The sequence below is a fragment of the Lactuca virosa genome, chromosome 9, assembly GCF_052849685.1.
Source record: "Lactuca virosa cultivar CGN04683 chromosome 9, Lactuca_virosa_CGN04683_v6, whole genome shotgun sequence".
In the NCBI taxonomy this organism is placed as follows: domain Eukaryota; kingdom Viridiplantae; phylum Streptophyta; class Magnoliopsida; order Asterales; family Asteraceae; genus Lactuca; species Lactuca virosa.
In genome coordinates, this window is record NC_136434.1 from 204,106,227 (window position 1) to 204,120,373 (window position 14,147).

The 14,147-nt window shown below is 38.0% G+C and overlaps 1 protein-coding gene across 1 annotated transcript; it reads left to right on the forward strand.

Annotated features, from left to right (window-relative positions):
• The first annotated feature begins 4,076 nt into the window (after nucleotides 1-4,076).
• LOC145140217 (uncharacterized) lies at nucleotides 4,077-8,933 on the forward strand. Its single transcript, XM_079073783.1, has 3 exons — nucleotides 4,077-5,835; nucleotides 7,305-7,584; nucleotides 7,700-8,933. Exons 1-3 carry the CDS (start codon nucleotides 4,135-4,137, stop codon nucleotides 8,131-8,133), a joined length of 2,415 nt encoding a protein of 804 aa, XP_078929909.1. The 5' UTR covers nucleotides 4,077-4,134; the 3' UTR covers nucleotides 8,134-8,933.
• Nucleotides 8,934-14,147: the final 5,214 nt, after the last annotated feature.

Consider the following 14,147-nt stretch of genomic DNA (forward strand, 5'->3'; position numbering starts at 1 on the left):
CGGACCTTCTCCATGACGGCGCGGTTCATACGTTCCGCTACGCCGTTCTGCTGTGGTGTATGAACTACGGTGCGATGCCTCGTAATTCCTTCCCTACGGCAATAGGAGTTGAATTCTTCAGAACAAAATTCCAGTCCATTATCAGTACGAAGGTATTTCACTTCAAAACCTGATTGCTTTTCAACCAATACTTTCCAATCTCTAAAAGTTTGGAATACTTCTCCCTTTGACTTCAAGAAGAACGACCATACCTTTCTTGAGAAATCGTCAATGATCGTGAGCATATAAGAGGCTCCACCTTTCGATGTAACCTTCGCTGGTCCCCATAAATCAGAGTGTATGTAGTCAAGTGGCCCTTTCGTCGTATGTTTGCCACCGATAAAACTCACTCGCTTCTGCTTTCCAAATACACAATCTTTACAGAATTCAAGTTCGATTGATTTGTGCTCCCCGAGCAACCCCCTTCGACTTAGTTCATTCATACCATGGTATGACATGTGAACAAGCCTGAGGTGCCATAAACGAGAGCGATCAACGTTGGAGAGGGATTTAGAACATACTGAGACTTCGCCGGAGATAACTTGCCCATCCATAATGTAAAGGTTTGCGGATTTTCTAACTCCTCGGATGACCACAGAACCTTCCTTGAAAATATGGAGTTTCCCGTCTTTGCCAACAAACCCGTAACCTTTCTTCTCGAAAGTACCGAGACTTAGTAAATTTCGCCTAAGACCGGATACGTGCTTCACATCTTGAATCGTTCGAACAACGCCATCGAACATGCGGAACCTGAGTGTACCCCGTCCAATAATACGACACGAAGTGTCGTTACCCATTAGAACGTGGCCTTCGTTAACCTTTTCATATGAATGAAAAACGCTTCGGTTGGAGCTCATATGAAAAGTACACGCTGAATCAAGTACCCACTCACTCGTGGTCATTAAACCGTAGTCTGAAACGGATAGAAGCTCGCCATCGGAACCAGTTTCGGCAACATCGGCTTCAACGGTGTTATTGGTTGTTTTTCCCTTTGCGATTGCCTTTGCTTTCTCCTTGTTCTTTAACTTGAAACATTCATCGATCAGATGTCCCTTCTTGTGGCAATAATTGCAATACTTGCGATTGGCTTTGGACTTAGATCTAGATCGGTTTTGTGAAGAGCTACCTCTCTCGTTAGGTCTCCCTCTGATGTTGAGACCTTCGACTTTAGAATCGCTGCTACTGTTCCCAACTATCTGCTTCATCTTTTCCTTTGAATCAAGAGCAGTCATTACCTCGTCAAGGACAAGAGTGTCCCGAGAATAGATAATGGTGTCACGAAAGTGATCATAGGAGTCTGGGAGAGAAGATAATAAAAATAACGCCAAGTCTTCATCTTCGTATTTGACGTCCATATTCTCCAGATTTCCTACAAGCTCTTTAAAGGTAGAGAGGTGATCAGACAAAGAACTACCTTCACCCATCTTTAGGTTAAAAAGTCGTTGCTTCAAGTGTAGCTTGTTGGGCAAGCTTTTCGTCATAAGTAGCTGCTCGAGTTTTAGCCAGAGAGCCGCTGCGGATGTCTCTTTCAACACATCTTGGAGAACGTCGTTAGAAAGATGCAGACGGATCTGCGACGACGCCTTCAGATCTTTCATCTCCTTTTCCTCAGTCGACCAAGTTGCCGGCATTTTCTCCATTCCTAATAGTGCTTTGTGGAGATCCATTTGGATCAACACATCTTTACTTGCCAGAGAGGGAATCTTGTGTTTCTGTCAAGTAAAGGAATATCGTACTTCATCGATGACATGGTTGAAAATAGTTTTTACGAATCGTTATCGGAAAACCCGGATAGCTCTGATACCAATTGTAGACAAATCGACTACAATAAATAATCGATAACTTCAAGATCGAAGTATAAAACCCAAATATCACGATAGCGATTCAACGGAATATAAAACTATTTGAATAATCAACCAAGAATAAATCGAACGATAAAAAGAAAAAACACGCGATATTTACGTGGAAACCCAAATCGGGAAAAACCACGGGCGGAGGAAGCCGAGAACCAATTTACTATAATATTCAGTGTTTACAGAGATAGAGGAAAGAAAAACAAATATATCAAATATATATTTGTATGAATATGAGAGAAAGATGAAGATGTAATTTGAGGTGTGGTGTTTTTAATAAGCTTGGTTTCATTTCCTTTTATAGGCAAATGAATGTATGAATTCAATTGTCTATTACCATCCAAGCTTGACAAACATGCTACCATCCATTCTTGACAAACATGCTACCACTCATTCTTGACAAATTAAAACCACATGTGTAGAATGGTATTCTAGAAATCATCCAATGTTGAAGTTTGAAGGAAACTTCCACACAGTCCAATGCTCCTATTCTTCTTTGTCTTCACTTAATCAATCTTCTTCCACATTTTATGGAACAAAATTGCTTTCAGTATCAGGGGCGGATTGACTATGTTGCATGGGGTGGCACGGGCTACCCCTTGAATTTTCTAATCAAATGTAAATTTAGTGAAAATTCGTCAAAATCCGTCGCAAATCCGTTGGAAATCCCCCACAAATCCGTTGACAATCTATCACAAAGTCTAATAATTGTGAATTTAGTGTAAATTCGTCGGTTTATTGACGATTTTGTGACGAAAACTGCATTCAGAAGTGAGTTGTTTTAGTAGTGCAACCCCTAAAAAGTTTGTGCAGCCCCTGACTTTTTTTTTCTGAATCCGCCGTCACTACCTCAAGCAACAAGTGCCACTTTCTCCATCCGTAAGCATGATTCAAAACATACCTTTTTTTATGGTAAGTTGTATTTTCAATATCTGATTAATTCTAGTTTTGGTCGCATCTATCCAAATGACAGTGAAAAACTTATGGTGGCATCAAAGAAGGATCGTCAAAGAACCAAATAAGTGAATTTTACCTAGTTTCATTGAATTATGTGAATATGATTCATGTTTCTAGTGCTACTGATTTATGTGAATGTCATTCACCTCATTTGAGTGCTATTACTAGTACCTTCTGCTACACTACCGGTTGAGTCGGACGTTTCATCGATAATTTGGCGAGCAATACCAAAATACTAACCCAACTGGCAAGCAAAACTTTAAATAGCACCATAAATTAATACACCACAAATATGTTTCCGCTCAATTTTTTAGTATACCTCCACATGAGATGAGAATACCTTTGTATTTGTCAAAAGATCAAATGTACAAAGTGGATGATTACCAAGATAATATGGTAATATTGTACTTTCCCTCATGAATTAAAATTAATATGGTAACATTATACCTTCCCTCATGAATTAAGGGGTGTTTGGATAAATTAGATTATAGTTTATTAGCTTATTGCTTATTAGCTTATTTGTGGTGTGAATAAGCAATAAGCAAGGGGAAGATGTTTATTAAAATCAGCTCATTTAGCTTATCTCTGTCACAATAAGCTGATTTTTAAGGATTCTTATCCAAACACTTAAACTTAGCTTATTGTGGTGGTAATAAGCAATAAACACCCTCTTTTTCACTATCCAAACACCCCCTAAAATTAATGTGTTCCATATTTTAATGAAATAAACGTTCTTTCTATTGATGGAAAGTTTTACACTAAGAAATCTAGTTTATTAGCAAAAATTGAACAAAACATAGGAAAGATGGAACTCTCATTCCTTAGAATTTCCGTAGCCCATTGTTAAAATTGGAAAACAAAGACCAAAATTATAATTGAAGTTGTAATGAAGACAAAACTTAGTCCTTATGCTTCACTCAAAATTGCAAGTTTAGTCAAGCGTTTCATTATCTCCTAATATAATCCTTAAGTTTGTATTTTGTTGCAAATATGATCCTTGTGCTTTACTTAAGAATCAATATTTCATTATCTCCTAATTTAGACCCTAGTCATATCATATAGTCCTTGTATAACTAGGGACTAAATTTGCAATTTTGGATAAAATAAAATAAAATGTTCAAATTAGCCGTAAAAGTTAAAACCCATGCCAGTTTCTTGGAAAGTATCACCACAATATATATACATCAACCAATTAATCACATTATAGCATCCTCTTACACTATAAGATTAAAATTAAGTCAACCAAACATCAAAACATCTCTCATTCCATTCCAGGCTTCCAGCCATGAATCCTTCACTCTTTCCTTCTAACTCCTTCGTCACCATCTTCATCCTAACCTTCATCCTCATTCCATCGGTCTTCTCCTCAATTCAAACAATCTCCTATTCCGACCACTGCAATTCCTTTGCTCCCGAAGCCATTCCGACCACCACCATATTCACTCGATACCCGTTTCTCGAACCCGTAACCAGTCATTACACCGGTGGTCAAAACATTCTCGGCCTTGATTCCCCCTCACAAAGGTCCATCTTTTTCACACCCACAAGCAACTTCAGAACAAAAACTTTCAACACATACAAAATCCAAGCTGAATTAAGTTTCATTTCATCAAATATATACCGATTCCATTCCAACAATTCACAATTCTATCACCCTTTAGTGTTTCACTTAGATGGATTCTGGTCGGTTTCCACAAACAAACTTTGTATGGTGGGGTCCGCTCGTTGGTTTTCCAAAAAGGGTAATCCGCTTATTCTTAACGCTGTTCTTAAGCTTAATTTCGCTAGATTTATAAATTTGAATAATAGTTTAGTAAGTGGAATCTTGGAGAGTTTGGCTTCGGTTCACGATTCCAATTACTTCGAGCCGATTTGGATAATCGGATTCCCTCGTGTGGCTCAATTCAGATACAATTACTTGTTGGTTTCTAACGAAGAGTGTAATGGGCAAAATGGTAATTTCTCTCAACAACATTCGGTAGCTAGTATGCAATCTTTAGACTTATGTTCGATTTTTACAAATCAATTCAAGACTTACAAGTTGGAGAATCAAGATAGTGGGTACCCACTTTCCTTTCCGTCTTCGTCTTCTTTTTTATCGTTATATGCGATTCAATGTTCATTACAAGAAAAAAAGTTACGTTTTTTAGTGGAATTTCAAGATAGAAGGAATAGTCGTTATGATCAATCTTTCAATCCAAATATAACGTTAATTGGAGATGGAACATGGAATGGAACAAACAACGAGCTTTGCATAGTAGCCTGTCGTATCTTGAATCAAACCGACCCTTTGGAAAGTGCTCATGTTGGAGATTGTTCGGTCAGGCTGACCGTATGGTTCCCGGGAATTCGGTCAATCAAGAATACGCATGCAACCGAAGGTCAAATTTGGTCAACTAAAAAAGCGGGTGATGAAGGGTATTTTGAAATGGTTAAGTTTCAAAGCTTTGATCATAGTTTGGAGAATTATGGGTCGAAGTATGAGTTTACGGAATGGGGGAAAATAGGACGGTTTTGCCCTCGGAGGAATTATTTTAAAAAGGAAGGGACGTATCCTTCAGGGTATGATGGGGATATGAGTTTCGACATGTCTGTCAAGTACAGAAACATGGATTCCATGGGTTCTGCAATTCCGAGCTTTGTAGGGGATCACCCTCGAACAATGCCAGGGGAATCACCCTCGGCAGCCATCCGTTACATTAGTACGCTGAACATCGGTTATGAAATTACCTTCGGAATGTTTGTTAATTCAACATCGGAATCTGGGATTCCGTTGTTATCTTCTAATGGTAGAGTGGAGATATCTGCGGAAGGGGTTTATGATGGTGAAACGGGAAGACTCTGTATGATTGGTTGTAGAAGTTTACAATCATTTGGAAAGAATTCGAGTTTTGACTGTGAGATTGTGGTGCGATTCCAATTCCCAAGTATCAATCGGAATAACGGAAGCTTCTTAATCGAAGGAAGACCCTGTTTGTTTGCATCTTAATACCACTTAATAAGGGGTAGGTCTGAATCTGTATAATTCAGAACGTTTGTTTCCTTCTTATTTTTGGGTCTTAATCTGTATTTTACCACTTACCGAATCAGACTTGAGAGCCCATCTGAAAAGAAAAAAAAGACGTTCTAGCCCTCCTCACATCTGTTGTTCGTTTGGTTCTCTCGCCTCACGACCTCTCTCCCATACCCTCGCCATCGAAGACCTTCCTCCCCATCGCAATCTTCCGTCGTTGCCACCCTCCCCAATGTCATCTCCGTCCGTCGCCACACTCACTAGCACCATCTTCGGCCGTCTCCACATCAGGTTCGTATTTATCCCTCTTTTTTTCTCGTTTTTTTCTTATGATATTGTTTCAAATCCTTACATGTCCTCGTCTCCGGTGCCACCGTCGCACATCAGAGCTTCGACGCCTCTTCAGGTATGTAACTCGTTCTTCATTAGTCCCTGATTTCTCTTAATTTTTGTTGCAATCGACGATAAGGCTGCAATGCTCTCCTCGAAATCTGATAAAATCGGCAATTTCTCTGGTGTGCTGATTTCATCTCATGGTCTGATGTGTCTATTTATGAAAAAATTGTTGTTAAAATAAATAGTTCATGTGATTTGTTTATCTGAAATGATTAATTTATGTGATTTTTTGGTCAACTTTTGATGATATATGAGTGATAGAATGTTAATGGTTCTTAAGTGTGCTCAAGATCTGTGCCATCGAGTTGGATTGTAAGTAACCATCACTTGGCTATAAACATAATTATTCATTAAAAAATGGTACAAATCTGGGGTGTTCTTTGTTTGCAGGGGGCTGAAGATCATAAAGGACAGAGATGACTATTTCCTCATCCACTACCGAGAAATTCAAAGACATTTAGGTTGAAGAACTTTGTTGTAAATATCTATGAATGTTTTTTTGTTCATTGTCATGTATGTATGTTTCTATTGTCATGTAGCATGGTAATAAATTTACACCCAACTTATGTTTTTTTATCACATCTGTAATTTATCCATCATTCTTCTTCATCAATCAGTTGTAACAGTATGGAATTCACTATACCATTGGGAATTGATGTTAATTGTTAATTTGTGGTTAAGTTTTGGTTGCAATCTCAATTTAGTGTCAAATCTTAATTATCAATATGAACAAAAAATACTTTCTCAAACAAATGTTTTCATCAGAAACCTCAAGCACTCTTCTGTAGAATTTTATTTGGATTTTAATTATTCAAGAAGTTGTTTGGTTATTGTATAAACAAAAACGTTGAATTCAACAAAAAAATAGCACAAAAGGGTAAAAATGTCGTCTTTATCATTCAACACCATAATTCAGATGTTCCAACCATACAACGTTTAAAAATTCAGATCTTAAAAGTTCAGACCCTCTTAGAAATTCAGATCTTAAAAGTTCAGACCCTCTTAGAAATTCAGACCTCTTAAAAATTCAGATCTTAAAAATTCAGATTCTGCCAAACAACCCCGAAGTATACAAAGCTTACGTGAAAAAAACAGATGTTTTGTATTTCGACAAATTATATGTAACTTCTCTCACTTACACAAAAACAGAAGCAATGAAATCGATATGGAGAATGGATTTGGAAATCATTATGGATTTGATTTCAGTGACACTTTCGTGTTTTTTCATTGTCCTACAACTTTTTCATGTCAAGAAGAATCCCGAAATGATTCCACTGATTTCGGTTTTGATGATGGTGATTCTTACACTTGGGTACATGGAACTCAAAACTTGGGAATGACGATAACAACGGAAACGGACAAAAACATTGGAATCATGAGATACTGACTTTTGTAATCTGTTTACCGATTTATATAATTGGCGGATCGATCATGTTGCTAGCGAATTGGAAGAACAATGATTACATTATCTCAAGCAGTCGATCAATCTGGGGTGATTTGAGGTCTTGTACAGGGTTAACACTAGACGGATTCCTATTCCCACAAATCGTATTTAACATGTTTAAGATTTCAAAGGGGAGTGCTTTGTCTGGTTTGTTTTATGTAGGGAACACGTTTGTTCGATTACTGCCTCATGTGTATGATCTTTATAGGGGTCAAAAGAACATCAGTCATCAATTTGATCGGTTCTATTTATATGCAAATCCAAGAGCAGATTTTTACTCACCTTCTTGGTATGTTTTCATTGCTTGTGGAGGCGTTGTGTTTGCAGTGATCGTGTTCTTGCAGCAACGTTTTGGTGGTCGATTTATGCTTCCGAAGAGATTCCGGGAGACTGTTGAGTATGAAATGGTACCTGTGGTAAGTAATGAGTAATCGATCATTTGAATTTCTAGGATTTGTAACCGAGAGAATAATTTTCATTTTTCATATGTAATCTATGCATTTTTCTGTTTGTAGTCAATTAATAATCTTAATTCGAAGATTTTCGTACCTTTCCCCCGATTGGGAAAGAATTTATTCATAACCTTTTCATTTATGGATCGTCTTCGGCCTGAATTACACGGATCTCGATGGGCCCATGAAAAACATTCAACGTAAGAAGCCCAATTCTAAAACGCTCCTCCATCAAAACCCCTTAAAAGCTTAAACGTCTCGCCGTCGCCTCCGGCGTTCCACTACATTTCAATATGCCGTCAATGATCCGATCGTGCGGTTCTTCCATCCGAACACTCATCAACCGCCATCTCCGCCCGACTGTAGCTGCAACAATCGTCCAAACGGAAACGCCGGGGAGTAGTTACAACTTCCATAATCTTCTCCCTAACAGTTTTGCTCCACAAACAGTGTCTTTTTCCCGTGGATTTAGTAATGATGCCGCCGGTTACTCGATGTTGAAGGAGGCTGCTTCTGAACGACGCAAGGAGAACATCGATGAAGCGAGTATTACCGAGGATGAGGATCGGAACGAGGATGACGACGATATGGACGACTCGGAATTCGATAGTGATGATCCTGCTTATGAATTTGAGTTTGAAGAATGATGACGGAATAGTATCTGTTATGATGCAGAGGTCAGGAATAACGTTTTTTCTTTTTTTCTTTTTTTGCTTTTTTTTGTCAAATGTAACTTGAAATTGATTAATAAATTTAGATCTTATAGGATTATAAAAAAATTATCCACTAAGTATTTATTATTATGAGAATTTTTTTTATATAGTTTCATTTTTATTAATAAAACTCCTTTTTGGAGTAATTTGTTGTTTTTTACGTTTATATTAATTGTAATTGATTATTCAATATAATCGTATGGACATCGAATTATCTATTATTAATCCTTGTGTAATTGTGTCTGATATTTTTTGCTGGTTTTTGTTCAACTACTCAATAAGAACTCTATCTGCTCGTTCTAGAAGGGTTGTTAGTTCTAGAGGTTGCTGATAGCTACCTGAGGCCGCCTCCATGCCAGAACTAGTAACCACCTTTTGTGACACTTTGTGATGTTTCCCTTTATCGCCAACACCTGCATGAGTTTAACTCCCCATTATCTTTAATCAAGGTATCATAATTTTAGTTGTAGGATCACGGTTAGTCTTTAGGACCACTATTCCCGTATTTTTAGTATTTCTTTTACTTTATGCAATTGCATTATGAAGGGTAGAAGAATTATGTATAAAGCATCTATGTTAATGATTTTTTTTTTTTTTTTTGGAGTTTAGCCATTTTGAATTGGTCTTATCTTGAAGATTGACCATCTCGATTCTGTTAAATCGGTCTCTATCAGTTGCTAATCATTTTGTTCTCAAAAGTCATTTTAAAAAACTTGCCATATTTTCATGGTTTTTTTTTGCTTCAAAGACGTAATTCAATTTTTTTTTGGAATGTATTAAAATAAAATATTAATACCATAAAGGCATAGCAAGGAGCTAGGCAAAAGAGGCCAAAACAAAAGAGTTTACAAATAGGAAAACACACAAATGCCCCAAGAAAAAATTTGGTTCCAAATATCCACCGCAAATAAGCACTTAACTAACACATGATCCATCGATTCCACTATTTCATTCATACAGAACCCACATCGATTGGACCTATTGATCAACCCCTTGGATTCAAGCTCCTCCAGAACATGGATGCGTCCAAGGTTTGCCCACCATACGAAACAACTGACTTTTAAGAACTTCACTTATCCAATCTGTTGTAAAATACGACGGATCCAAATTGACTTAAATAATATTAGCTCAATACGGAATGGGATCAAAAATTATCAAAGCGTAATAATCACAACGTAATACGAATAAAATAAATAGAATAGAGACACAGGAATTTACGTGGAAACCCAAATCGGGAAAAAACCACGGGCGGAGGAAGCCGAGAAACAATTCACTATAATTTGCAGTGTTTACAGGGATTATGAAAGAGATTACAAAATAGAGTGGGAGAGCTAAAATACACGGTGGTGTATCAGTATATATATGTAATACTTTTCTATATATACTTGGATAATTTTTGGTTGTGTTCTACCTATTGTTCTGCTGCAACACAGATATTTATAGGGAGAGTAGCCGTAAAGTTTCTTCCAATTAACACCAAATTGCCGTAATGTTTGACAACTTTCTTACCGTCCAAATTTGCCGTCCATTGACAATAATAAACAATTGTTTAGCAAAACAATTATTTGGCCGACTGTTGCGTAGTCAAAGAATTCAATTCAAATGAAGCCGCCATTTTTGACATATCAATATATATGTCGTCCATCAATATTCAATTACCATATATATTACTATTCATAGTCAAACTATGAATAGTAAATGATAAGTTACTGAAATAACCCCTGAACTATTTGCCACTTGCTAATTTTGGAGGCAACTTTTCCACAATCTCCACCTTGACATCAAAATTAAGCAAGTCATGCTTTACGATTAGTCAAAACCTATAGCTCACCAAACTCTAAAACTTCCATAAGAACCTGCAATTTTATATAGAGAAAAAATTGTTTCCGAAAAAATAAATAATACTTCCTCCACCACGAGCCTTCAGGCTCAACTGCGATCAGAAACACCCACCATGTCCAAACATAATTTGAACTTGGCTATAGGAAGACTTTTAGTGAACATATCAGCGGGATTATAATCTGTATGAATCTTGTCCACAACACAATCACCTTTTTCAATGATATCCCGCACAAAATGATAACGAATATCAATATGCTTTGTTCGGTCATGAAACATTTGATCTTTACTCAAGAAGATAGCACTCTGGTTGTCATAGAAAACTGTGGTCACCTTTATTCTATCATCGAGTTCTCCAAATAACCCCTTCAACCAGATATCTTCCTTAACTGCTTCTGTAATCGCCATGTACTCTGCCTCGGTAGAAGACAGGGCAACTGTAGACTGTAACTGGGCTTTCCAACTAACAGCACAACCATTTAGAGTAAACACATACCCTGTAATTGATCTTCGTTTATCCAAATCTTTGCCATAATCTGAATCAACATATCCGAACACCCCAGTGTTAGATTTACCAAAACGTAAACACATAGAAGACGTACCGCGTAAATAACGAAAAATCCACTGTACTGCTTTCCAGTGTTCTTTCCCCGGGTTCGCCATGTATCTACTAACCATGCTAACAGCATAAGCCAAATCAGGGCGCGTGCAGATCATAGCATACATCAAAGATCCAACAGCACTAGAGTATGGAACACGTGCCATGTAAGCCATATCAGTCTCATTAGTAGGACTCAAAGCGGATGATAGCTTGAAATGAGCTGCAAAAGGTGTGTTGACAGACTTTGCTTCGTGCATACTGAAGCGTCTTAGGACTTTCTCAATATAACTTTTCTGAGAAAGATGCAAGATCCTAGACTTCCTGTCACGAATAATTTCCATACCTAAAATTTTTTTTTTTGGCAACTCCTAAGTCCTTCATTTCAAATTCAGCTTTCAACTGGTCTTTTAACTTCTGAATCTCCTTCATATCTTTCGCTGCAATCAACATGTCATCCACGTACAAGAGTAAGTAGATCTTTGAACCATTGTCACCTTTCTTGAAATAAACGCAGCTATCATAGGTGCACCTGCTGAATTTGTGACTGGTCATGAAAGAATCGAACCTCTTGTACCATTGTCTAGGAGACTGCTTGAGGCCATAAAGAGATTTGTTCAATTTGCATACGTAATTCTCCTTTCCAGGAACTACAAAACCTTCAGGTTGTTGCATAAAAATCTCTTCCTCAAGCTCACCATTTAGGAAAGCTGTAGTGACATCAAGTTGTTCTAACTCAAAATCATTAGAAGCAACCAACCCCAACAATACACGAATGGAAGTATGTTTGACAACTGGGGAATAAATGTCAGTGTAATCAATACCAGGAATCTGACTGTAGCCTTTAGCTACTAACCGAGCTTTGTATCTTGGTTTATCATTTGGGTTGACAGGTTCCTTGAGCTTGTAGACCCACTTGCATTTAACTGGTCTCTTCCCTTTCGGAATAGGAACTAAATTCCAAGTACTGTTTCGCTGCAAAGATTCCATCTCATTTTGCATAGCGAGCATCCAATCATTTGAGTCTTCAGATTTGATAGCCTCGTCATAATTTGCAGTCTCCGTTGCAGACTCAATATTATCAGCAACAATAAAAGCATAGGCAACCAAATCAGATTCAGCATACCTCTTCGGAGGAATAATCTGTCTTCTCGGTCTATCTCTTGCAATGCTTGGAGTAGTAGCTTGTGGTTGTGAAGGTGTTGAATCTTCACCAACAACATGCTCATCCGACGAAGAAGAATCTTGATGCTAATTTGTACTCTGATTAGTGGTAGGTGAAGTAGGAAGCTCCACCTCCATTTGAGCATTCTCTTTATTTGCTTCGGATGATACATCTGATGCATCTGTTCTTTTAGAAGAGTCAGCAACTGGTTGAAATATAGCAGACTCATCAAAAGTAACATCTCTTGAGATGATAATTTTCTTCAAATCAAAGCTCCATAACTTGTAACCCTTTACACCTTGATTGTACCCAAGAAAAACGCATTTGATTGCTCTTGGTTCTAGCTTCCCATTGTCAACTCGTGCATACGCTGGACATCCGAATGGTTTTAAATCTGAATAATTTGCAGGTTTACCGGACCATAATTCAAACTGAGTTTTCTTCTCGATTGCTCGTGACGGTGATCGGTTGATAACATAGCAAGCAGTCGAAGCAGCCTCCGCCCAAAAAGACTTTGGCAATTTGGAATTAGAAAGCATACACCAGACCTTCTCCATAATGGTGCGATTCATCCTTTCAGCTACACCATTTTGTTGAGGTGAATGGACTACTGTGCGATGTCGAGTAATGCCTTCCTTTTGACAATAGACATTAAACTCTTCTGAGCAAAACTCAAGTCCATTATCCGTACGAAGATACTTTACCACCAGACCTGATTGCTTTTCAACCTGAACTTTCCAATTTCTGAAGGTAGAGAAAACGTCTCCTTTATGTTTTAAGAAGAAAGACCACACCTTCCTGGAGAAATCATCAATAATAGTGAGCATATAAATAGCTCCACCTTTTGAAGCAACTCGAGCTGGTCCCCACAAATCCGAGTGAACATAATCAAGTGGTCCTTTCGTTGTATGAATACCACTTGCAAACCTCACTCGTTTTGCCTTGCCATATACACAGTCTTCACAGAAATCCAAATCAACAATCTTTTGTTGACCAAGTAAACCTCTTCGACTCAATTCTGACATGCCTTGAAAACTCATATGGCCGAGTCGAAGGTGCCAAAGACGGGACTGATCTGGATCAGAAAAAGACTTTGAAACAACAGCAGCATCACTCGAAATTGTTTGCCCGTCAAGAAAGTAAAGATCTGAGGTTTTTCGTTCGGCTCTCAGTTTGTCGGAACCGTCTTTGAATACCCTGAGAACTCCACCTTTACCAGCAAACTCGTATCCCTTTTTGTCAAAGGAACTGAGAGATAACAAGTTTCTTCTGAGGTCAGGAACATATCTAACATCCCCCATGGTTCGAATAACTCCGTCAAACATACGGATCCTGACTGAACCATGTCCAAGAACTGGACATGTAGTATTGTTACCCATCAACACATAGCCCTGGTTAACCTTTTCAAATGTGTAAAACCAACTTTTGTTGTGACACATATGAAAAGTACAACCAGAGTCGAGTATCCAATCACCAGTGGAATCCAGTTTATCTTAATAAACTGTCAAAAGTTCTCCAATACCTTCGACCTCAGCTAGATCGGCTTCACCCGAAGTGCTAGCTTGTTTACCATTTGCTGCCGTCTTCTCTTTTTCTTTGTTCTTCAACTTGAAGCATTCTTCAAGCACATGTCCCTTCTTGTGACAATAGTTGCAAAACTTTCGTTTGCCTTTTGACT

Excerpts from the sequence above, each read along its gene's own strand:
- LOC145140217 (XM_079073783.1), top strand. The coding sequence starts at position 4,135 with ATGAATCCTTCACTCTTTCCTTCTAACTCCTTCGTCACCATCTTCATC. Across the intron at positions 5,836-7,304 it reads GACCCTGTTTGTTTGCATCT|ATTCTGCCAAACAACCCCGA; the intron begins TAATACCACTTA and ends TTAAAAATTCAG. Across the intron at positions 7,585-7,699 it reads ACTTGGGTACATGGAACTCA|CGAATTGGAAGAACAATGAT; the intron begins AAACTTGGGAAT and ends TCATGTTGCTAG.